The sequence below is a fragment of the Camelus ferus genome, chromosome 23, assembly GCF_009834535.1.
Source record: "Camelus ferus isolate YT-003-E chromosome 23, BCGSAC_Cfer_1.0, whole genome shotgun sequence".
In the NCBI taxonomy this organism is placed as follows: domain Eukaryota; kingdom Metazoa; phylum Chordata; class Mammalia; order Artiodactyla; family Camelidae; genus Camelus; species Camelus ferus.
Genome location: NC_045718.1, coordinates 32,233,209 through 32,257,107, shown reverse-complemented (window position 1 = coordinate 32,257,107; position 23,899 = coordinate 32,233,209). Strand labels below are relative to the sequence as shown.

The window sequence follows — 23,899 nt, the reverse complement described above, 5'->3', positions numbered from 1 at the left end:
CTGTCACTACAAGGAAGCCTCTCATTTATATATCTCGTACAGAATTTTGATTGGTAACCATTTCTTTTGCTCATTCTTTCGCATAGGTTGGGCGTACTTTTGGATATTTTCCAAAGGATTTAGTCCAGGTAGTCCATGAATATACTAAAGAAGAGTTACAAGTTCCAGCAGATGTAAGTTGTGGATTTTTTGTGGTTGCTCTGTTATGAATCGGCTTATAAATTCATCAGTTGCATTCAATTAACTGGTTTTGAAAGTCTTCGAATGTGTTTCAATTCGAAAAAAACAACTGTGTATCAGATTTTAACTTAGAATCAAACTACCTTGAAAAATGAAATAAAGAAAGAAAAGTTTGAAAAGGATTTATGGGAGACTTTGTATCATAATCTGATAGCTGTACATTGAAGGAGCTGTTCTTATACAAGGCTGTGTAGGCATAGTTAGAGTTTTCCTTTGCTACTTTATGAGAAAAAGAATTCAATAACTTTATATTTAGCTATTAAACTTAAAAGCTAAATAATTTTTTTATAAGCAAAATGAGAAGGTGTTTCAGTCTGAAAACTACTCATTGAATAGCTTTTAGACATTTTAAGTATACAGAAATCAGGTTAAATTAAGCAAACCCTAAATTATATACTAGGCTGTAAGGTTTTCTTACTGACTCTTTAATGATGTAAGGGATTATAGTTACGTGATAGATTTTGGAAAAGGGAACCTGAGTGTTTCAGATGAGGTCCAGCCTCAAATCTGCAAGGTACTGGCTGTCCAGTCTATAAAGCAGTCATCCAGGGTACACTAACTTAAAATAGCTTTGTGATGACAAGGATTTTGTGTTGCGACCCTCGTTCCAGCTCATGATTTTCTGGAGTTTTAAAATTTATAGGAATTGATGTTCACCTTCACTCAGAAATCTTTGAGCAACTCTTTGGAATTGCTGCAGGGCATGCCAGCTGCTGGCCTGGGGCACTTGTCAGCTGAGCTTGGCAGAATGAAGTCTTCAAGCCATGGCTAGTCTTGAAATTTCCTGATACTCTTGAGGGTCATAAAATCAGCCCTACTGCCTGTTAGGTCTCACTCCTAATGAAGATACTGCTGGAGGAGATACACGTGTGAGACAGCAGGTTGTTGGTCACAGAGATGTCACCTGTCAGGGATTCTGCCTTCTCTTTGCACCTCTCCCTGCATGCTTCCCTCAGCATGAAGATTCGGCTTAGAAATGCCTGTGATGAAAAGCGGAAGCCGTTCATCCCTACTACGCTTGTCAGTGTTAGGAGAGCTTAGTTATTAGAAGGAAATTATCTTGGTTGGGTTTTTAACTTTTTCCTCTGTTTATGGTCACTTTCATGTCAATTTTTTTTTAATTTTTATGTAGGTACTGGGGATCGAACCCAGGACCTTGTGCATGCTAAGCATGCACTCTACCCCTGAGCTATACCCACCCCTCCACGTCAGTTTATTTAGTAGCAGAGGAAAGGAAGAATATAAGTTTATGGATAGTCCAAAAGCAGATCTTAATGACACCCAGAACCCTGATCTCAAGTAAAGGATATCCCTTACTGAATCTTGTTTTCAAGCTCTACTTGTGATAATAGTTATTGGGGGGCCCTTTGACACCATGCTTTGTCCCTTAAAATTTTTACTTCCCATGCACCTGTATTTCAGTAAGATGCTTCTTAAGCTGATTTATCTTTCCTGATCCAAGGAAAACATGAGCCCCAAGTCTGCGGTAGACTTAGAGCCTGTCAGCAAGGTGATTCTGCCTGTTTAAAGCCAGTAAGCAGAGAAGGGCAGCCTAGAGGATAGGATGATAGAGAAATCCAGCTTCTCCTGGACAAATTATTATGAGGTTAAATTCCTAGAACATCAGGCGTAGATACTGGAAGTTGGGGGACCCGATAAATAATACCCTATTTTTCTGTACTTGTGCTCAGAACAAGTTGAGAAATCTAGGAGTCAGGCAGATGGAGACCAAAATGTCACCATTACTTACTGATACAGCTTTTTAGAGAACTTGGCTTAAATGTGCAGAAATAATGGGCTTTTGAACATTGCCGACTAGAATAAGACAGACTTACCCAGCCACAGGCAGAGCTAGGCACCTGGGGGGCCTCCCCAAGGGGGACTGTCCCAATAAAACTGCCAGCGGGGAGAAGAGAGGATGTGTGTTCCCTCCGGCCAGTCCCAAGCAGAAAACAGGGGTGGTGCAGAGCAGACTCACCAGGCACATGAATCATTCCTCGCGTGGGGAAAAGAGAATGAAAGGAAGCCAGGAGCAGGAGTCCTTCCTTACGGAAGCAGGAAGCCAAGGAAAAATGGGTTCCATCCCATCTCCTCACTCCCCATGCTTGGCATGAAAGCCGCTCCAGAGCCAAACATGAATTTGAGATCATCTCTGTCACTACCCCTGGGTAAGGGTTTGCTCTTGTTGACGCTTGGTTAGTGACACACTAATGTTTTCCTTTCCCTTGCAGGAGACAGATTTTGTTTGTTTTGATGGGGGAAGAGATGATTTTGATAATTATAATGTCGAAGAACTTTTAGGATTTTTGGAATTGTATAATTCTGCCCCTGGAGATTCTGAGGAAGTTAAAGACAAAACTTCTCAGCATGTGGAGGAGCCTCCTGAAGTGCCTGAGGACAGCACCCCTGAACCTGGCCCAGGAGAACCCACCTCAGAGGAAGGTGAAAGCGTATCCTCAGAAAACACCGAGGAACTCGGGGAAGGCTTCGAGGCTGAGAGCAGCCACCCCCGTGTGGACAGTCAAGCAGATCGTGCTCGGGGAGAGCCACCTTCATCGGAACCTTTTGGAGAAATGCTGCAAGAGAAGTTAAAAGTGCCAGAAAGTGAAGACAACAGAACCAGCAATGGTTCGCAGGTTGCACACGAACAGGAGACAATTGATGCTTATAAACTTTTGAAAACAGAAATGACTCTGGACTTGAAAACCAAGTTCGGCTCAACTGCTGATGCGCTTGTTTCTGACGACGAGACGACCAGACTCGTGACTTCTTTAGAGGATGATTTTGAGGAGGAATTGGATGCTGACTATTACACAGTTGGGAAGGAAGAAGAGGAGAATGAAGAAGACTTTGATGAGCTCCCACTACTAACCTTTACAGACGGAGAAGACATGGAGGCTCCAGTGAAGTCTGGAGTTGAGACACATTCAACAGAGAAAGAGCAGAATTCACACAAAGAGCATAAGGTTGAGGAAACTCAGCCCCCTGACATCCAAAACGATGATGAAAACATGCTAACAGCCTGGGAAGATGCTATCTTGTCTGCTGTTGCAGAAGGAAAAGAAAACAGAGGCATGGATTTAGAGAGTTCTGATTCAAAGGAGGAAAAGGAAGGTGATGATGTTTTAGTCCTTGATAGCAAACTGGGGACACCACGAGCAGCAACAGGTTATATTGACCCGGAAAAGGCAGAAGATGGTCTTTTGAATGTAGACGTTCCCAAAACAAGACCTGGCAAAGACCCAGACGTGGACTCAGAACTTCACAGTAAAGGAAAAGAAAAGAAGGTCGAGGAATCCCAGGGGGACCTGGTGCAGCATGAGGTGGGACTGGAGGATGAGGAGCAAGGAGGCACGGCCGTGCACGGGTCTCCTCAGAGCAGTCCCCCCAGTTCTTCGCCATCTCCTGCAAAGGGTAAAGAGACATTAAAATCAGCCTTTGGTAACAAGGAGAGTGACCTAAAAGGAGCCGCTGTCCATATCTCAAAAAGAATGCTCCATGAAGAAAATCCTGGTGAGATTTTGGAAGATGGTGCAGAGAGTGAATCGGTACCTAAAGCCACAAGGAATCCAGTGGACGAAGAAGAGATTAAACAGGAGTCCAGGGGCACCACACCACTGCTGGGAGAGCATCAGCATAACGCTTCCAGGGGTGCCGTGGAGGAAGCAGATGTTTCAGTAAATGGACCAAAACCACACATGCTTTCCAGGGAGCATCCAAGTGAAGAACTTCAAGAGGAACAGCTTCTTAAAACTCAGAATCAGACTAGATTCTCTTCTCCAGAGGAAATTGCTCTTCCAGGAAAACTCGAAGAAGAGGGTCCTATTCTGGGAAGAAATTTTACCTGGCAACAAGAAAGAGCTGTTTCTGCCGCAGTCAGTAAGCAAGAGAATGAGAATAGAAGGGTCCCTGGGGAAGAGGTCAGAGAGGACGCCTCCGACGAGGGGTCTGCCCATCACCAGCCTGTGCCGACCGCACAGAAGGGAGGAGAAACGGGCCAAACTGATAGCACAGAAGCACCAGGTTTCCACACTGAAGAACCAGAAGCAGAAGATGACGATGACACCCCTGAAGAACTGCTAGAGGATGAAAATGCTGTGAGTGCAAGACAGTCTAAAGAAAAAAGACCTGAGATTGAGGACAGATGGTTAGATGCTAGCCCGCAGGTCCCTGAAAGAGCTATTTTAGGTGCCATTAATACTGATCCAGAGAGTAAAGACAACAAAGAGAAGACTAATAATATTTTGGAAATTGAAAGAAAAAGTGAAACCGTGGGTAAAGGGGTAGACACACTAGGCGGGGAACCAGGTCGTCTGGTGGAGGAAAAAGAAGAAAGCTCTCTCCTGGTTAAGAAAGCGCAGAAACCCTCTGAAGACAGTGACTCTCCTGCCAAGAAAGAAAATCAGACTCCAGAGTTAGGTGAAGTGTCTCAGAATAAAGATCCTGATTACATTAAGGAAGACGACCTTGAGGAACATCTGAAGACAGGGCTCTCAGGGAAGGCTTGGGTAGAACTCTCAAAAGAGGACATAGAGAAACTCACAGACGCGGGAAGCCAGGGGTCTGCTTCTGAGGACCGCGAAGATGACCTGTTCCCCTGGGCTCCACATGCACCTGTCCAGCCGAAGCACAGCGACCGTATGAAGGACCTGCCCATAATAAGCAGCTTCTTTAAAGAGCAGCAGTCTTTGCAGCGGTTCCAGAAGTACTTTGATGTCCACAAGCTGGAAGCCATGTTCCAAGAAATGTCATCCAAGCTGAAGTCGGCACAGCGGGAGAGCCTGCCCTATAACGTGGAGAAAGTCCTAGATAAGGTCTTTCGCGCTTCAGAGTCACACATTCTGAGCATGGCAGAGAGGATGCTCGATACTCGCGTGACCGAAAACCGGGACCTGGGAATGAAGGACAGCAGCATCTTTGAAGAGGCCGCAGTGCTCGATGATATTCAAGACCTGATCTACTTTGTCAGGTACAAACACGCCACGGTGGAGGAGCCCGCACCCCCGGCAGTGGCACCGCCGGCAGAGGAAGGCTGGGGCGGACCAGAGGAAGGTGAAGTACCTGCCTGTGGCCTTGTTGGGCTGGGCTGGAGAAACAGGCACGGGGGGGGGGGGTTGGGGCAGGGTAAGGTGGGCAGAGGAGGTCCCCGCGGAAGTGCCTCGTGCTTAATTTGTAAAGCTCTGTCCGCAGTTCACAGTGTGCCCAAAGGGAGGGACAGCACAGTGACGTCCACATGCCCCTTCCTGCCTTCTTCCTTGTAGGCTGGAGCGTAGATAAGGATTTCATGCCCTGCTTTTTCCCTTAGGACAGTTGAGACTGGTAGCATTCTCAAAAGGAAACTTTAAAGATAAAGATATAAATAAGAAAAATGACTTACAGAGTAGACTTGTTAACAAAGCACAAGTTTCATGTAAAATTATGAAAGGGCTTTTTAAAAAATTTTTTTATTGCAATGTTGCTTTACAGTATTAGTTTTAGGTGTACAACAAAGCAATTCAATTATACATATACATATATATATGTTTTCTTTTCAGATTCTTTTCCATTATATGTTATTACAAGAAATTGAATATAGTTCCCTGTGCTATACAGTAGGTCCTTGTTGTTTATCTATTTTATATGTAGTAGTGTGTATCTGTTAATCCCCAGCCCCTAATTTATCTACTCCCCTAAAAAGGGCTCTTTTTGTCTTGAAAGGATTTTTTTTTAAAAACGTATTTTCTTAATCATAAAGTCACTGCTGTCTGTCCAGGAATTGACTGGCATGACTTTTAAATCAATGCTTGGCCCGAGTTTCTTCATTTCCCTCGTAATTTTCATCTTTTGTGGATGCCATGTTCTTTCCTGCCTCTTTAGGGCAGCCACTTAGGTACAAATTCTTCTGGGCCCCAGGGTTTTTGCATTCACATTAACCAAGGATTGAGCCAGGCTGCAGAGCCTTCTAACACAGCACTTGACATAAAAGCTATTCAGTAAATAGTGATTGAATGGACCCCGAGCCAGCATCCTGTATAAGCCGATTCCTAGCTCTGTGCTCTTTCCTCTGCCCCCATGCTTTTCAAACGGAGGTCTCTGAACTGGGGGTTCATGGTAGACTACCAGGGGGGCAAAAAGCCAAAGAAAAAATGTATCGTCCCAAGAATGCCAATTTTTTCTAAGAGTTTGAAGATGGGAACATTTTCACATTTAATCAAAGCAGCTATATTTTGAATGAGAATGCAAAACTCAAATGAATTTTCAGGGTAAACTATGAGGTTCCAAAGAAATTCATCTTTGCTGTGGGTCCCATTGGGTTATACCCTGAGCCTCTTAGGGACAGCAATATGTTCACTCCTTCTGACTCTTAGAAATACTTCAAAAGTACTCTAAAAGGCACTTCAGCAAGTCGCCTGTGTGTGTACTGCCCTTCTCCACACTGGCTCTGTGACACAAGCATGCTAGTGTGTGAAGGCGCTCTGTTATTTCTGTGTAGAATAGATGTTTCCTATTTCTGCTTTTGCACATTTACCTGTGTGGGCGTATGTTGGTTTACCAAGGGAAGTTAATTTTATTGAAGCCCCTACCATAAATATATTTATTTATGAAATATTTTGGGGTGAGGGTGTCTTTGTAAATTTTACTGTGTAGATAAGTCATCTGTGAAGTGAGATGAAGGCAATTGGAACTCTTCTTTCTTGGAGCAGTTGTGCCCCATGGGGAGCTAGCACACGGAGGAAGGGCAGGGGTGACGTGGCCTGGAGCCATCTGGGGAGGGGGTGACGAAGTGGGGAGTGTTATCAGGCTTTGCCAGCCCTGTGCGTTCTTCCTGCAGACATACAGCCACCGCTGGAGGAGAACTTCCCACAGGAGGACACAGAAGTCCTTAACTCTCAGGTTCCTGAAGAGCCCAGCCCCTCAGATCAACCCATGACCAGTGACATGGGTACCTCAGAAGTGTCCCAGGAGCCAAATACTGAGAAAGACAGAGACCCAGGTAAAGCTTGCTAATTTTTCTCTACAAAGTAGAGGGCTGTCCTAAAGAAGGCCTTCTAGGAGATTTGTTGTTCAAGGAACGGAACTGAGGGAAGAATAACATAGGTGTGCATGCACTTAAAAAATGAGAAGTCCCAGAATTGACAGAGGCAGAAGGTCAGAGACTGACTGCCCTACCAACCAGCGCTCGGCTAGCGGTAGCTGATGTGAGTAATTTAAATCTAAAATACTAAATTTTTGAAAAGCCTTATGCTCAAAAACAGTACTTTTTAGCAAGACCAACAGCATCAGAAACTCTGGGGGTTGGAGACAAGCAATCTGTGTTTAACAAGCCCTCCAGGGAATTCTGATCTGTGAGAAGTTAAAAGTTTGAGAACCACTGCTCTGAAACTCGCACGTTCGGTGCCCCTACCCCCCCCAATAGAGTACATTTTATAGCTCAGTTCTTTTTTTAATTTGCTGCCTGCACATGGTAGAATTTTTTTTTTTTTAAACAGTAAAGGGGCTGTTTATGTCTAGGTGTCCTTATACTATGAGATTAGAGGAAACAGCACAGCACTTTGCAGTGTGTAATAGTCCAGTGTAGATGGACTCCGGTGAATCGTTCTTAATCCCAGAGCACAGTAGACATCCAGTGAGCACAGCAGTTCATTCCATGTGAATTGAGAAAGTTGTTTTAAATACAAAGTTTAGAAAAATGCAACCCCAGTAATAGTATCCACAGCTTTCTAATGTTTGTGCGGCTCATTCATTTTACCAGTGAATCAGAACAGCTGATCGTGTTATTGTGCCCGTCCACATGGTGATGTGACGTTTTGTGGTCTCTAACCATAGGCACAGCATTGCCCTATGACACCACAGGCCTAGTGGCCCTGGGCCACACCCTGCCCCCACCCCCTTCGAAGTATAGGAGAGATCACAGCAGGGAGAGGAATTCAGCTAATTGAGAAACGGCATGTCAGAGGTCTCCCATGTTCCAGGGGATATTGTGTTCATAAACAATATCCTTCGCTTCTGAATTCTCGTAACTCAGAAGGGTTGTGTGTGTTGAAAATGGGTCATATACCAGTAACACTTACTCCTCTCTTGCTCAGAAACTTTCAGGGTTAGGAAAACTCTTGCTTGCAGAATTAAAAACAGATGTTCTGCCATGTCCTTTAAGTTCCACACAAAATGCCATCAACCACCTTTAGAGGCTGGTCTTCCCGGATGTCTGTTCCTGCATCTCAGGTGTTGAGGTGCTGACCTGACCGGGAGGACTTCCCGGGTGGTCAGATTCATAGATAAGCAACGAATGGAGTCTCAGGACCCGAAGAGAGCTGAGCGGCAACTGGTCCAGCTTCTCACTAAATTGCTTCTTGGACTCCTAGCTGTTTATGAGAAGTGCCCCAGAGCCAAATAACTCATACTGAAAAGCCCCTTCCTACCCGCCTGCCCTCCTGTGGAAATCCTCTCAGGAATAGCTGGAATTCTGTCACAGAGCTGTCAGCCAGGCCCCCGCCCTGTAAGTAGTTCCCTTTAGTCTCTCTGGGTGTTTACTGTATTCTCTCTTGTGTAGCTGTAGTTCATCTGTTCAGTAAGCAGTTATCGAGTGCTTGCCAGGTGCCAGATGCCGTGCTAAGGACTGGTGCAAGTCTGCAAAGTGACACTTTTCTACTCATTCTTTGCCTGAAGTTTCTAATACAGTACTTCACCAGCAATAAGTAAATGTTTGTTAAATGTGACCGTGTGTATATGGAAAAAGCATAACATTCTGTTTTTCTCAATTCCCATGAGGCTGCATTGTTCAGAGGACAGCTGCATCTCCAGGGAGGTGGTGGAGGGACTGGGGTAGGTAGCGTGGTTGGAGATGCGTTCATTTTGTAACTGAAGGATGTGATGGCTCTCATGTGGGTTCTGAAATTTTTTTATGTAATTGTTTTCAGGAGAACCAGATATCCAGGCACCGTGACTAATATTTAGTGGGCACTCATAAATATTTAAAATGAAGAGAAACAATTCTTATTCCAAAGCATAAATAAAATATTGCTTTTCTGCCTCAACTTTAGGGCTAATTACAAACGAAGGCACTCCTATGGATGCTGTTGATGCAAAAAAGCAGCTAGAAACATACGCTGAAGAACCAGCAAGTGTCACACCTTTGGAAAACGCAATTCTTTTCATATATTCATTGGTGTTTTATTTAACTAAGACGGTAAGTTTGGCATGTATGGCTTCTTCAAGTAGAATGTTGATGATTAGTTTTTAAGTTGATTTTAAGCAAGAGGTGAAGAACTTTTAAAATGTCTTTATGACGGTTACTCCTGAGCCTTTGAAGAGAGTAGCGTCTGAAACAAGCCATAGGTGTGATTTTGATGGGTTCAATTCAGCACTTGGAGAGGACTTGCTGCCTGCTGAAGCTGGGCATATGCACACCTGTGAAGCATGGTTCCTGTTCTTGGGGACCTTTCAGTCTAGCAGGGAGATAACGACATTCACTTGAAACGTGATATGATACAGGAAGGGAGAGAAGTATTTACCTGATGGTAGAGCAGTATGTTGAATAAATTGTGTCGGGGAGGGATGGTCAGAGAAGGTCAGGAATTAGCTGAGGCATGTTTTGAGCAGAGTGGAAGGACCCATGTGAGTTTGATGTGCAGTTTGTTGCTGAATAGGGCTCGGGGAAGTGGACACATGTAAAAGAAGTTGTATATCATGGTAATTGATGTTATGGATGGAGATCCTTTGAAGGTTTTAAGCAGGAAGTATGGTCATACTTGTTCTTAGAAACAGTCACTTATGGCAGAATATTTATTCAAATTTATCTTTCTAAAGGGAGTCCTGATCCAAATGAGATGTTTAATCTCTCCAGAAGCTGATCTAAGCTTTTTAGGACTTAGTGCCCCCTTGTGGTGTATGTTGAAATTGGATCTTTTCTTGGTAAATTACTAGAATGAGCAAGCTGTCATAATAATTCGGAGGCCAAATTGCCCTTGGAGCTACAGAGAATATATTCCCCTTCAACAGAAATATCTTTCCTCTAGGTTCTATTATTTCAAGGCTTTTGTAGAAAAAATGGTTATTTTTTGTAATGTAAAACATAGAGGTTTTGAGTGAGGATGATCTGTTTCAAATTGCAGGTTGATCATTTAGAAGCTTGGGCACATTACTGAAGTTTGAACCTCAGCTTCCTCGTCTTTAAAATGCATATAGTGCCCACTTCAGTTGTTGTAAGAATTAAATGAATTGATAATGTCAAAAGCCTAGTGCCTGGCATCTTATAGGAACTCATCCCCTGTCTGCTTCTCATTTGGATGGTCAGAGGGCAATATAAAGGCATTAAATACCTTTATACTCAGGAGAAAGGTCACTAGGATGAGAAAGATGGAAGAAAACCAAACCATGTTTCAGTTTTCTCCATGGTAGTGGTAGTGGCAGCCACCCCAGTGAAGGTGTGTATGACCTGTGCAGTTAGAGTAATGAAAATTTCAGTAATTAAGGCAGTCTTAGAATTAGAATTTGGTTATCAGCATGAATCATCATTTCTAAAATGTAACAGCCTCCAGATGTGGGAGGAATTCTTTATTCATGTTATTTGTGGATACGCACAGAGCCCTGTTCTAGGCCTGGGTTGGGGGACACAGTCTCTGGGTAGAGGATGCAGTCTCTGCTTGAGAGATGATGGGAGAAGATGCTGACATAAATGGCAAAAGAAAAGGTCGCATGTTACCAAGTAGCAATGATTTAAAAGATACTGTCGAGAAAGTGTTCTGATGGCCCAATGGGTACAGAGTGTTGTGCTAGGAATAAAAGAGTCTAAGAGGTATAAAGCATAATTCTGATTTCTGAAAGGCTTAATTTAAAAAGGGCATATCAAATACATATGAAAATTGGAAAAACAAAAAACATGACATAGCTTTTGTGAAATATCAAATAAGTAGTATAGATAATTATTTGATAGAGCTGGGGAATAATGGGGTGCTGACTTGTTGGGGAAAACTGGACCAGAAGTCAGATACATAGACTGACAGTTATTGGAATCTCAGGGCTGGAAGAGATCTGAGAGGGCAACTAGTCCAGCTTCTCACTAATTGTAGTCATTTTCTCCACTGCAGCCCTGACTAGTAGTTACCAGGTCTGGGCATCAGCAGTTCCTTGCATGAGCAACCTGCCTTATGAGGCTACACGTTGCTTTGTTGGCTGGTTCATTCTTATATTGACTCCAGGTTTTCCTCCATATGGTTTTTCTCCTAGAATCTAATTGTTTTCTACGTAGTGATCCTTTAAATATTTGACGTTGTGCTTAAATTTTTTTTAGTGTTTTAAAATGGAAAATTTCAAAGTGGTAATAGTAAAGAGAGAGAACAGTAAAGCAGAAAGAATAGTAAAATGAACTCATGGGCCCATCACCCAGCTTAATGGTAATTCCTCATTGTCACCCATTATTTGACACATTCAGAATCCCCTCCCCCCTTTTAAAATTGTTCTTACTCAAATCAGGATCTTGTTGAGGTCCAGAAGTTATGAGGAGTTGATATAAGCCTTAAATTAGCTTTAATCAGATATAAACTACATGTAACAAAGTGTACCCATTTTAGGAATGTGACTCAGGGAGTGTTGACAAATGTATACACCTGTGTAAAAACGACCATAACCAAGCTTGGAACATTCCCTTCATTTGAAAAAGCTCTGTCTGGTACCTCCCCAGTGTATCCCCCTCACCCCATCTCCAGGCAACCACTGACAATACTTTTTCTCACTACAGATTAGTTTTTCCTGTTGTAGAATTATTATTATTATAAATGGACTTATACCTAGGAGTGAAAATGCCTAGTCATATGGTAAGTTTATTTTATCTTAGAAATTGCCAAACAGTGCTTGAAAGTGACTTCCACCAACAACTGTAACACTTCCAGTTGGTCACATATTTGTTAACATCTGGTATTATTAGTGTTAAATTGTAGCCATTCTAGAGGGCATGTCTTTGAGGTTTGAATTGTATTTCCTGGTGCTTTATGGTGTTGAGCCATGTTTCATGTGGCCATACTTTTACGTGTGAGACAGCTCTTCAAATCTTTTGCCCTTTTTGAAGCTGGAGTTTTTTCCTTCTAAATGTTAAGATGTAAGAGTTCTTCATGTTCATGTATCTTAGATACAGCTCCTTTGTCAGGTACGTATTGCAGATAATTTCTTCCAGACTCTGGCTTGGCCTTTCAATCTTAACGTTGTCTTTTGAAGAGCAAATTTTTAACCTTGATGAACACCATTTTATTAACGCTTACTTTTATGGTAAGTGCTTTTTGTTTCCTGCTTAAGGACTCTTAGGCAATTCCAACAATGTGAATATTTTTTCATGTTTTCTTCTAGAAGTTTTATAGTTATGCCTTTCATGGTTAAGTCTGTGTTCCATTTTGAGTTAATGTTTGTGAATGGTGTGAGGTAAAAGGTCAAAAGCTTCGTATTTTCCCCCGTAGGGATATCCATTTGCTCCCATACCATTTCTTTTCTCTTCAGATTACCTCGGCACCTTGAGTTGAAATCATTTGACTATATATGTATCTCTCTTTCTGGACTCTATTCTGTTCCACTGATCTCTATCTCTATCCTAAGACATGACCACACTTTTTGGATTACTATAGCTTTATAGTAGGTCCTGCAGTCAGGTAGTTCTTTTGTGAAATTGTTTTAGCTATTGCAGTTTCTTTGCATTTTCATATAAATTTTAGAATCACCTTATCAGTTTCTACCAAAAAAGTTTCCTGAGAGGTTTATTGCTATTATATTGAATCTATAGATGAGTTTGGGAAGAACTGATAACAGCAAATACTGAAGCTTCTAAGACCCAAGAACTAAGTTCATGTCTACATTCATTTAGTTCTTTAATTTCTCTTAACAGTGTTTTGTAGTTTTCAGGGTACAGGTTTCACACATATTTTGTTCATGTATGCCAGTGTATTTCATGGATTTTGATGTTGTAAATGGTGTCTTTTTAACATGTTGTTTATAATTATTTTTTTTGCTGATATATAGAAATACAATTGATTTTTGTGTATTGACCTTTATATCTTACTAAATTTACTTATTATTTACTTATTATCTTACTAAATTATTGTTTCTAGGAGGTGCTGTAGATTTCATAGGCTTCTCTGTGTAGATAATCACGTCACCTGTGAGTAAACCCACCTTTTAAAAAAGTCAGAAGTAATTAAAGCATAATTTACATCTAGTGCAATTCACCCTTTCTGGGTCTAGTTTTCACATTACTTTTTCAAAACATTTTTGTGTACGCCTTCTCTTGTCTCTCCTTCCAGGACTCTTATGTTAGGTCACCTTATATGGCTCCACAGGTCACTGAGGCTCTGTTCTTTTTTGTTGTTTTTTAGTGTTTTTATGTTTTTGTTTCAGTTTAAGTACTTCCTGTTACTGTCTTCAAGTTCACTGATCTTTTCTTTTATAGTATATAATCTGCTGTTAAGCCCATCAGTTGAATTTTTCATTTCTGATACTTTGCTTTTTAGCTCTAAAAGTTCCACTTAGTCCTATTTTATATCTTCCATTTCTCTCCTCAGTATGGCTATTTAAAAAAATTCTTAAGTATAGTTTAAAATTGTTCTTTTAAAGCCCTTTAAGGTGGTTCTGTTATCTCTTGTAATTTCTCAGTTTTTATAGGTTGATTTACCTCTTAGTTATGGGATACATTTTTCCTGCTTTTTCTTCTTTTTTTTTTTCTTCTTTTTTTGGATGAGAGGCACTGTGAATGTGGTTGAGTGCCTGGATTTTTGTGGCTTCCTTTAAAAAATGTTGAAGTTTGTTTTGCTAGGCTGTTAAGTTACTTGTTAATCAGCTTGATCCTTTCTAGTCTTATTTTTAAGACTTGTTAGGGAGGTGTTGTATATATAGAAGTCTTTAGGGCTAGTGTTGCCCCACTACTGCAGTGTGATTTTTCTGGAATTTACTAAATGCCTTGAGCATTCATTAAGGTCAATTCCTGCTGAGTGGCTGGAATACAAATGTCTCCCAGCCCTGTGTTAACTGGGAGTTGTTCAGCTTCCGGTTCCCATATAGTTGTTCTTTTTGCTTGGAGTTGTTCTTTGTCCATCCTCAAGGAGTCTTACACAGGTGCTGCTTTGAAATCAGCACAAGACTGAAGGAGACATTCTTGCAGATTTCTGGAACTCTTTTTTTTTTCTTTTCTCCCCCTCATCTTTCTGGTAACATTCCTTGCATATTTCAAGCACCTCAGTCTCCCTAAACTCTGATCATTGCCTCCTCGGTGAGATTGGTGTACTGTGCTGGGGTTCTCCCTCCCATTACTGAGGTCTAGAAAGTGCCTCCAGGTAGACAGCTGGGAGATCACAGCGCTCACCTCATTTGTTTCCCTCTGTCAAGAGTCACAGTTGTATGCTGCCTAGTGTTCTCTATCTGAAAAACAGTTTTTTTGTATATTTTGTCCAGCTTTCTATTTATTTTCAGTGGAGGGCAATCACCATACCAATTACTCTCTCTACCGCTGTCTCCTTTTGTTTGTTTGCTGTTGCAGTGTATTCATTGAAGAAACAGGTTTGTTTGGCTTCTAGAGGGTATCAGGGTGTGGATTTTGCTAACTGCATTCCCCTGGTATAACTGAATATGCTTCCCTGGTTCTTTATATTTCTTGGGAGTTGGTTAATCAGAGTGGTAGTCAGATTGAGGTTCAGTTTTGTTTGGCAAGAACACTTAATAGGAGATGTTGTATACTTCTGTCTGATATCTAGGTGTTCTTTTTTTTTTTTTTTTTTTTTGATGTTTACTAGTCATTGGTAACATTGACTACATCTGTATTATAAGCTGCAAAATGGTAATTGTCTGACTATATTGTTCCTACTTCATTTGAAGGCTAGGATACTTCTACAAAGAGAAACTTATTGTCAACTATTCTCTACACTGAGATTTGGTTTGAAACGTTAAAGCAGTATAAACTTTTGATTCTGTTTAAATAGTTTTCAAAGTAATGAGTTGTCTTCCCAGCATTATCCAAAGATGCCCAAAGGGTTTTTTGTGTGTATGTGTGTGTGCATTTCTCCTCTTTTCTAAGAATCATTATAATGTCATGAATTTTAAAATATCTGGTATGTTACAACCCACTTTAGTTATTATTACTATCAGTGCTCAATTTCTCCCATTTTTGGTTAATGGAAGCCTCTTCAGCTTGGCTCCTGGGCCCTTTTGACCCCACCTTGTAGGCATCGACACCTTCCTTGCCTTCTAGTGTAACATGATGTTCCAAGCTCATTTTGTACATTTCCTGCAGATCTTGAAGGAGCTATTTCTCTGAAGAGCCCTGGTTCCTTTTAGTGGGAAATGGTACTCAGAGGCAACATTCTGGGTGCTGAGATTGCTTATTGCTTTTGAGTTGGCAGTCATTTCTAGGCCTTTTCAGAAGACAAAGTGAGGAAATCTGTGGGGATTTTTTATGTGAATATTCATCGTGATGCCATATGGCTACTCCCAATCACAATTCAGCATGCTAGTGGAATTTTACTTAAGCACATCTATCTGACATTGTATTTTCTTTCTCCAGTGTTGGGAATCTCAGTTTTTTCATGACATCAGCATAATGATTTAGTTGCCTTATTTTACAGTATTCACACAATAGTATTAATAATGCCAAAATCAACACTACCACCACCAATATGTTATTGAAAATATTTCAGGGATGTTTTGGAGTTCTTTTTGTCTTTCACTTATATCACACTATGGTATGCTTGAAATAATTCCTTTATGTTGTCCTGCCACCAAGTTGATACACAGTTAGGTTGTTTCATTTTTTGCTTTCAGTTTTTAGGGATTGCTTTTTAAGATTTTGTTGTTTTATAATTATTTACAAGAGCCAAAGTTAATTTGTAAAATAAGGTCTAGTCAGAGAAGCCTAGATTTTGTCCTAGTTCTGTCCAACATATTGATACTCTCTATAAGTAATTTAAAATTAATTTCATTATGTACTCTACCATTAAACACTATTCCTATCTGAAAAATAGATTCATAGGTACCAGCTTTACTTCCTAACTGAAACAGCTGAAAAGAAAAAAATCAGATATAATAAATGAAACAACAGTTTTTAAGTCAGGCAACAAAGGACAGTAACTCCTGAAAGAGAACCGATGCCATGCAGTCTGCAATTGTCACATGTTACGGCACTGAGAGAGTTCCCAGGCTGTGACACAGAAAGGAGGAGCCCTGAGTTGAGGACATGGAGCTCAAAGTCCAGGGAAGGCAAAGCAGCTAGAATTCACAGGGTGGAGTACCGAGAGGAGAGAGCTACAGAGAGAGAACCCTGGGGATCTTTGAAAGGTCCCCTTTGAGTTTTCTTCAGAGTATTGATCAGCACGTGAGTGTGACAAAACTATTCCAGGTCAGAGAAACCATCTAAGTGAGTAGAGGGACAGTTGCTGACACAGGGCCAGGAAGGAAATTGCCAGGAATTCCTAGGGAAGTACTCAGAAGGGGCTTGCCTCAGATTAACGCTGCTCATGTCTTACTTAACGAATCTTAAAAGCAAGACCCAAAAGAATCAAAGTGTTTCCCAGCAATTTACTTGCAGCCCAGAACAAAGCTGAAGAATGTTTGTTGTATTAGTTAGGATTCTCTAGAGAAACAGAACCAATAGGATATACATATAGGTAGAGATTTATTACAAAGAATTGACTTATGCACAAATGGAGGCTGAGAAGTCCCACAGTCTGCAGTCTGCAAGCTGGAGAGCCAGGAAAGCTGGTGGTGTTATCAGTCCAAGTCCAAAGGCTTGAGAAACATGAGCACCAAGAGCAGAAGACTCATGTTCCAGCTCAAGCCATCAGGAAGGAAGGGACAAATTCCTTCTTCTGCATTTTGTCCTATTCAGGCCCTCAATAGATTGGATGATGCCCACCCACACAGGGGAGGGCAATCTGCTTGATTGATTCCATCAATACAAATGCTAATCTTATCTAGAAACACACAGACACATACTCCAAAATAACATTTAATCTAGGTACCCCATGATCAGTCAAACTGACATAAAAATTTCACCATCATATTTATTCATAATGTATGCCATCCAATCAAAGATTATCAGGCATGCAAAGAGGCAAGAATAGACAGCCCATGATGAGGAGAAAAATCAGCCAATCAAACCAACCAAGAACTGCCAGAGATGATAGAATTAGGCAAGGGTATTAAACAGTTATTATTACCATATTTCGGATGTTTAAAAAGTTAAGTAGAGACATGAAAGCTATTTTTTAAAAAAGACCCAAATCAGACTTCTAGAGATGAAGTGTCTGAGGTGATAAATACACTGGTTGGGGTTAATGCTAAACTGGACTTTGCGGATGAAAAGATTTGTGAACTTGAAGACAGCAATAGAAGCTATTCAAAATGAAACCTATAGGAGAAAAAAATTCAAGAAACATGAACAGATCATCAGTGAGCAGTGGGGGCACCTTCAAGCAGTCTAATAAATGTATAACTGGAATCCCTGGAGGAAAGGATGGAAGAGATATTCAGAAAGTTATTTGAAGAAATAATGGGTGAAAAATTTCCAAAATTTGTGAACACTATGGACCCAGAAATCCAAGAAGTTCAAAGAAACCCAAGTATAAGAAACATGAATGAAACTACACCAAGGCATATCAAATCAAAATAAGTGATAAAGAGCAATCTTAAGAGCAGCCAGAGAAAAGAGACATTTTAGGAACTAAGATAAGGTTGACATCTGCTTTCTTGTTGGAAACAAGGCATGGAAGAATACAGTAGAATAATATCTTTTAATATATTTGAAGAAAAATACCATTGATCTACAATATACCCCCCAAAATATTTTTCAAAAACAAAGAATAAATGAGTTTTTTTCCAACATGAAAGAGCTGAAAGAATTCACCAGCATACCTACACCTTAAGAAATGTTAAAGGAAGATCTTTAAGCATAAGGAAGATGACAACAGATGGAAATAATGGAGCTACACAAAAGAGTGAAGAGTACCAGAAATGATAGCCATATGGGTAAATATATAAAACCATTATCTCATTATTTAAATATCTTTAAAAGTGAATTTACTGTTTAAAGAAAAATATTATCAGTGTACTATGAGGTTTAGAAAATATGTAAAAATAAAATATATGATAATATATAGTATAATGGCACAATACATGAAGTAGTATTGTATCATTAATAAGTTAAAGACGTATAGTATAAACTCTAAAGCAACCACTAAAATAATAAAACAAGGAGGTATAGCTAATAAGCCAACAAAAGAGATAAATTAGAATCATTAAAAAGACTTGATCCAAAAGAAGGCAGAGTAAGGGGGAAAAGGGAACAGAGAACAAATGGGACAAATAGGGAAGAAAAAATAGATTCTAGGCTTAAACTTAACCATTATCAAGCCACAGACTAGGAGGGAATCATTGCAAAGTATATATCTGATAAAGGACTTATATCCCAAATACATAAAGAACTCTCAAAACTCATTAATAAGAGAACAAATAGCCCTTTGAAGTAACAGTTTACCAAAGAAGATATGTGGATAGCAAATAAGTACATTTATAGAAAGCTCAACATTATTAATTATGAGGAAAATGCAAATTTAAACCACTACACACTTAATACATTTAATAGAATGACTAAAATTACAAAGACCAAGTGTTGGAGAAGATGTAGGGGAACTGGAAATACACACCGTTGGTGAGGATGTAAAAGTATAACCACCTTAGAAAACAATTTGTCAGTTTCTTAAAAAGATAAACATACACTTGTTAAATGATCCAGCCATCCCTCTGCTAACATTTATCCCAAAGAAAATAAATTATACATCCATAGAAGGCCTTGTATATCAATGTTCATAGCAACTTAATTTGTAAAGTCAAAAACTGGAAACAACCCAAATGCCCATCAGCAGAGGAATAAGTAAGTAAATTGTGGTATATCCATATAATGAAATGCTGCTGAGTAATAAAAATTAATGATCTATTGATGCATGCAGCAACATGGATGAATCTCAAGTTATACTGAGTGAGAGAAGCCAGAGAAAATAGAATACATAATGAATTATTCCATATACGTTAAAGCTTTTACGAAATGCAAATCCATTATGACAGAAATTCTGCCTGGGGCAGGAAGAGGTGACAAGTGGTGGAAGGTAGGATTACCAAAGCAATCAGGAAACTTTTCAAGGTGAAAGATATGTTCATTATCTTGAGTGGGATGATGGTTTCACAGATGTATTCATCTGTCAAAACTTACCAGAATGTTCACTTTAAATATGTGTGGTTTATTGCATGTCAGTTTCACCTCAAAACTGTAAAAAAAATTTCATCTGTCCTTATTTTCTTAGATAAAAATATCTATACTTTTCTCCACCCACTTTAAATACATATATATATATACACACACACACACACATATATATATATATATACACACACATAGATATATATATATATATATATATATATGTATGTATTCTGGAAATCATACCCTAGCAGTATATAGAATTAATTTGATTTCTTTTTTCCCCATTTCATAGTACAGTTGACTGTTAAACAGTATGAGTTTGAATAGCTTGGATCCCTAATTATATGTGGATTTTTCCTCACTTAACGTATACTACAGTACTACACACTCCACAGTTGGTTGAATCCTCATATGTGGAAGGAGGATACTGAGGAACCTCGGATAAGGAGGGCCTATGGACTATAAATTATACAGGGATTTTTGACTGTGCAGAGGATTTGTACCCCTAACCTCCATGTTGTTAGGTGGTCAGTTGTACATTTTAGTGTACTCAACAGCTCTTCCATCGATGGACAGTTTGGTTATTTCTAGTCTTTTATTACTATAAATAGCACTGGAATAACATGGTTTTGTGTATATATCTTTCCAACATTTGTTGTTATATTTTTAGTATCTTTGAGATAGATCTTTAGAAGTGGCATTGTTGGATCAGTAGTAATTACACAGGTAATTTTGGGAGGTGTTGCCAAACTCCCGTTCATAAGAGTTGTATCATTTTGTATAATGATCAGCAACATATGAGAGTACCCGTCTCCTCTGCATTCTTTCACTAGGAGAGTTATGTTGTCAAATGTTTGGATCTTGCCAATGTGAGAAATGGTATCTCAGTATAGGTTTAATTCTTTTATTATGAATGAGACAGAGCATCTTTCCCTGTATTTATGAGCTATTTCTTCTCTACTTCTCTTCCTGAGGACTATCTTTTTTTTTTTTTTTTTTTTTTGAGCAGAGAAAGGTTTATTTGCAGGGCCAAGCAAAGAGGACGGGTGGCTTACGCTGAAAAAACCGGAACTCTCCCTGTTTTTTTGGAAGAACTGTCCCTTTTTTTTCAACCCATTTTTCTGTAGGTTTGCTGGCCATTTTCTTCTCTATCTGTAAAGTTCTTTAAATTTTAGGAATATTAACCATCTGTAATACATTACAAATATTTTTTTCCTCGGGTTTTCATTATCACGTTTTGCTTATTTTGTATTTTTGTGGATGCTGGACAAGTTTCTTTATTTCTCAGTAATCAAGTTTACAAATCTTTTTGGATTTTGAGAGAATTATGAAGGTTTTGCTTACTCATAAGACATCAGGAAATTCAGCCGTATTTTTTCTAGTACTTGTTCGTTCTTTTTTTACATTCAGGTGTCTAATCCATTTGGAATTCATCCTTGTGAACAGTGAAAAAAGGTCCAATTTTTATCATTTTCCATTTGGTTATCTAGTTAAGCCAACACCACCTATTTAAAAGTCAGTTTTTCCTCGAGCTGACTTTTACTGTACCTTAAATTGCCAAAGCAGTTGGGTCTATTTCTAGATTTTCTATTACGTTCCCTGGTCTGTATTCTTGGGTGAGTACCATACTGTGAATTACAGAGCCTTAACCTCCCTCCGCGCCCCCTACCCAGTTGCTCTTTTTCAGGCTTTCCCTGCTTGACTGTTCTTCTGAATTGACTTTATATTCAACTTGTAGACATACCTTTAAAGACCTGCAAACTTTGTTTTTTTTCCCCAGGCTAAACGGCCCAGTTTCCTCAACTTTTGAAGTGATTTCCAGGTTATTTCTTGTTCTTTCCCACAAGTCATAACCATAAAATGCAGGACCCAGAACTGATTCTTTTGGCATAGGTGTGGTAATGCTAGATGCCCTAGAATTAGACTTTTTAAAGGGGCATCAGCAAGAATGTAGGACAGTGTGGACGTCTGGACGCCAGGAAGGGAGAAAGTAAGCGGGGGCGCTGGAGAGGCCCGGGAGGGAACGTGGAGACTGTGGCCGAGGCGAAGGGTGGTCCTTCTGCGGGAGCGGCTTCTCCTCTCTTCTGGGCATTTAGGGCAGGTGCCAGGTGTCTCAGCACGTGGTGACAAAAGGGTCCAGCTCTGGAAAGCTTTGAGTGGCCGGCTTTCCCCCCGCCCCCGCCCATTCTCGAAGCTCCCGGGCCTTCGAATCCCACTTTCCCAGCTCCTGCCGCTGGTGAACCCTTTCATCTCGGCCTCCCGTTACTTGGTTTCTTCCGCGCAGGTCTCGCCCCCGCCCCGCTCGGCTGTTGGTTTTTTCCGCTGAGGCCCCGCCCACCGCAGCCCAGGCGCTTGTAGGCACGTGTACTTCCGCCCGGCGGCCGCGTCTGATGACGTGTTTCACAGGCTGCGTAGGGCGAAAGTGCCAGCGGCGGGGGAAGGCGAAGTTCAGTCTCAGTTTCCGCCCCCTGAGCCGCCGGGTCCCTTCCGAAAGAGGAAACGTTGACAGAGAAGGGGTCCGGTGCCATCCCACGGGGAAGCGTCGCCTCTGCTCCGGTGGCCCCTCGCGATGGACTCAGTGCCTGCCACTGTGCCTTGTGTCACCCCTTCCCCGGGGGACCCGGAGCTTCTGGGACCCCTGTCGGTGCTCTACGCGGCCCTTATAGCCAAGCTCCTGGAGGTGACGTTCCCCCACCCCCAGCTCTGGGAGGAGGGTAGACGAGTTCTGAGCGGAGTGGGTGTTCCCTACTGACGGGGCGACGGAGAAATAGAGCGCGTCAGGCGGGCAGGACGTTTTGGTGCTGTTTTAAGGAGATAGTGGGAGTGTATCTGAGAAGATTTTGTCGTGTGTTCATTTTTTGAGTACTTACGATGTGCCAGGCACTGTGTTACTTTTTGATAGTCACGGTCAAACCAAGTGAGCGTCACGTCCCTGCGAGTCCTTTTCACTTGACTCGGCGCTGTTGGCGGCTGGGGCAGTGAAAACTGCGTAGAAACAGGCAGGTGTTTGATGCACTGTCTTAGAGAAAACATGTACAATGAAAGCATTGAGTTTATAGAAGACAGTTAAATTCAGAGAAGTCTGTCTAGACAAGTTGCCGGGAACTGTTTGAACTTTCTCAGTGTTTGTCTTTAAGTAGAAAACAATTAAAATTTCAGATCTTAGAGGAAAAGCTGATTGTGTTGTCCATTATCACATTTGGAGCCAAAAAACTTATATATAAAATGTTTCAGTTTTTTTGTTTTATGTAATGTGCTAACTCATAAAAATCAACTAAGAAAAATATGATCCAGAGGGATTCTAGATGTGTATGAACATGATGTGGTAAGACCTACTTACTGCAAAATGAAAATACATGCTCAGCTTAAAGGCATTGAGATTCATAATGTTTAAAAACACTCCAAGCCAAACAAGAGCTATGAAGCTGCTAGTATCCTCTGTTTATTGAAGCAGTGGAAACTGTTGAAGAACTTTGAGGGGATAGTTATCTAATGGAGATTGATTTAGGTTTGTGTGTATGATTCTTTGTGACTAAGGCTTTGTTGTAGATTTCTTTCAGGTTTCCCACTATTTCTGATATCTCTATTTCAGCTAGTTGCTACGTTGCCTGATGATGTTCAGCCTGGGCCTGATTTTTATGGACTGCCGTGGAAGCCTGTACTTATCACTGCCTTCTTAGGAATTGTTTCATTTGCCATTTTCTTCTGGAGAACTGTCCTTGTTGTGAGTAAATTAAATTAACTTATACCTTTAGATTCATAAATACAGAAATATTTAAAAAAAATACAGAAACATTTTATGATCGCTGGCCCTTTTGTTTCTTTTTTAGTTGCTAACGTGAACACAAATTAAAGCTTATAATCCAAGCTATCATTGTAAAATAATTCTGTGTAATCTTTGTTGGTAAAGACTTAGGTGAACGAGACGTGTATAATCTCGACGGGAAAATTTCAGTTTCTAAATCAGAAGTCTTAAAAACATTCATTTCCTTTTATATAATATAATACCATGTCTACTAATCTATCCTAAAGAAATAACCAATCATGCGTTAAAGATTATTGTATAGGGTGTTAAAAATGGAAGTGTTTACTAGAGGGAAAATCTGGGAAAACCTAAATGATCCACAGTAGGGAATTGTTAAATTATTGTACATCCACGTAATGGGATATGAGGCAGCTCTTAAAATTCATGTATTCCAAAGACATTGGGGCACAGAAAATGCTCACAATTTAGTATTAAGTGGAGAAAAGTGGAAACCAAGACTTTGTAGATAAATTGTGTATTATATAAATGTATATACACATATAGGAGAAATGCTGCCGGGAAAGACAACAAAATGGTAAAAGTACTTCTCGAGAGGTAATTTTTCAGTCTTTTTTTTAATATATGCATATAAACACACATATATATATATATGTATGTGTGTGTGTGTTTCACAGATTTTCTAATTTGATCAT

At 40.4% G+C, this 23,899-nt stretch overlaps 1 protein-coding gene across 5 annotated transcripts in view; it reads left to right on the top strand.

Moving 5' to 3' along the window:
* The window catches only part of MIA3 (MIA SH3 domain ER export factor 3), a 47,249-nt gene that overhangs the window by 6,000 nt on the left and 17,350 nt on the right, over positions 1-23,899 (top strand). For 3 of the 5 annotated variants that reach the window (XM_032466637.1, XM_032466638.1, XM_032466639.1), the window contains exons 3-7: positions 87-173; positions 2,472-5,292; positions 7,052-7,213; positions 9,261-9,406; positions 23,034-23,165. In XM_032466637.1, coding sequence (XP_032322528.1) covers positions 87-173; positions 2,472-5,292; positions 7,052-7,213; positions 9,261-9,406; positions 23,034-23,165 — 3,348 coding nt within the window. Of the gene's footprint in view, positions 1-86; positions 174-2,471; positions 5,293-7,051; positions 7,214-9,260; positions 9,407-21,842; positions 22,122-23,033; positions 23,166-23,899 lie in introns of those variants that run through there. The other 2 variants (XM_032466640.1, XM_014562125.2) reach the window with 2 other exon arrangements.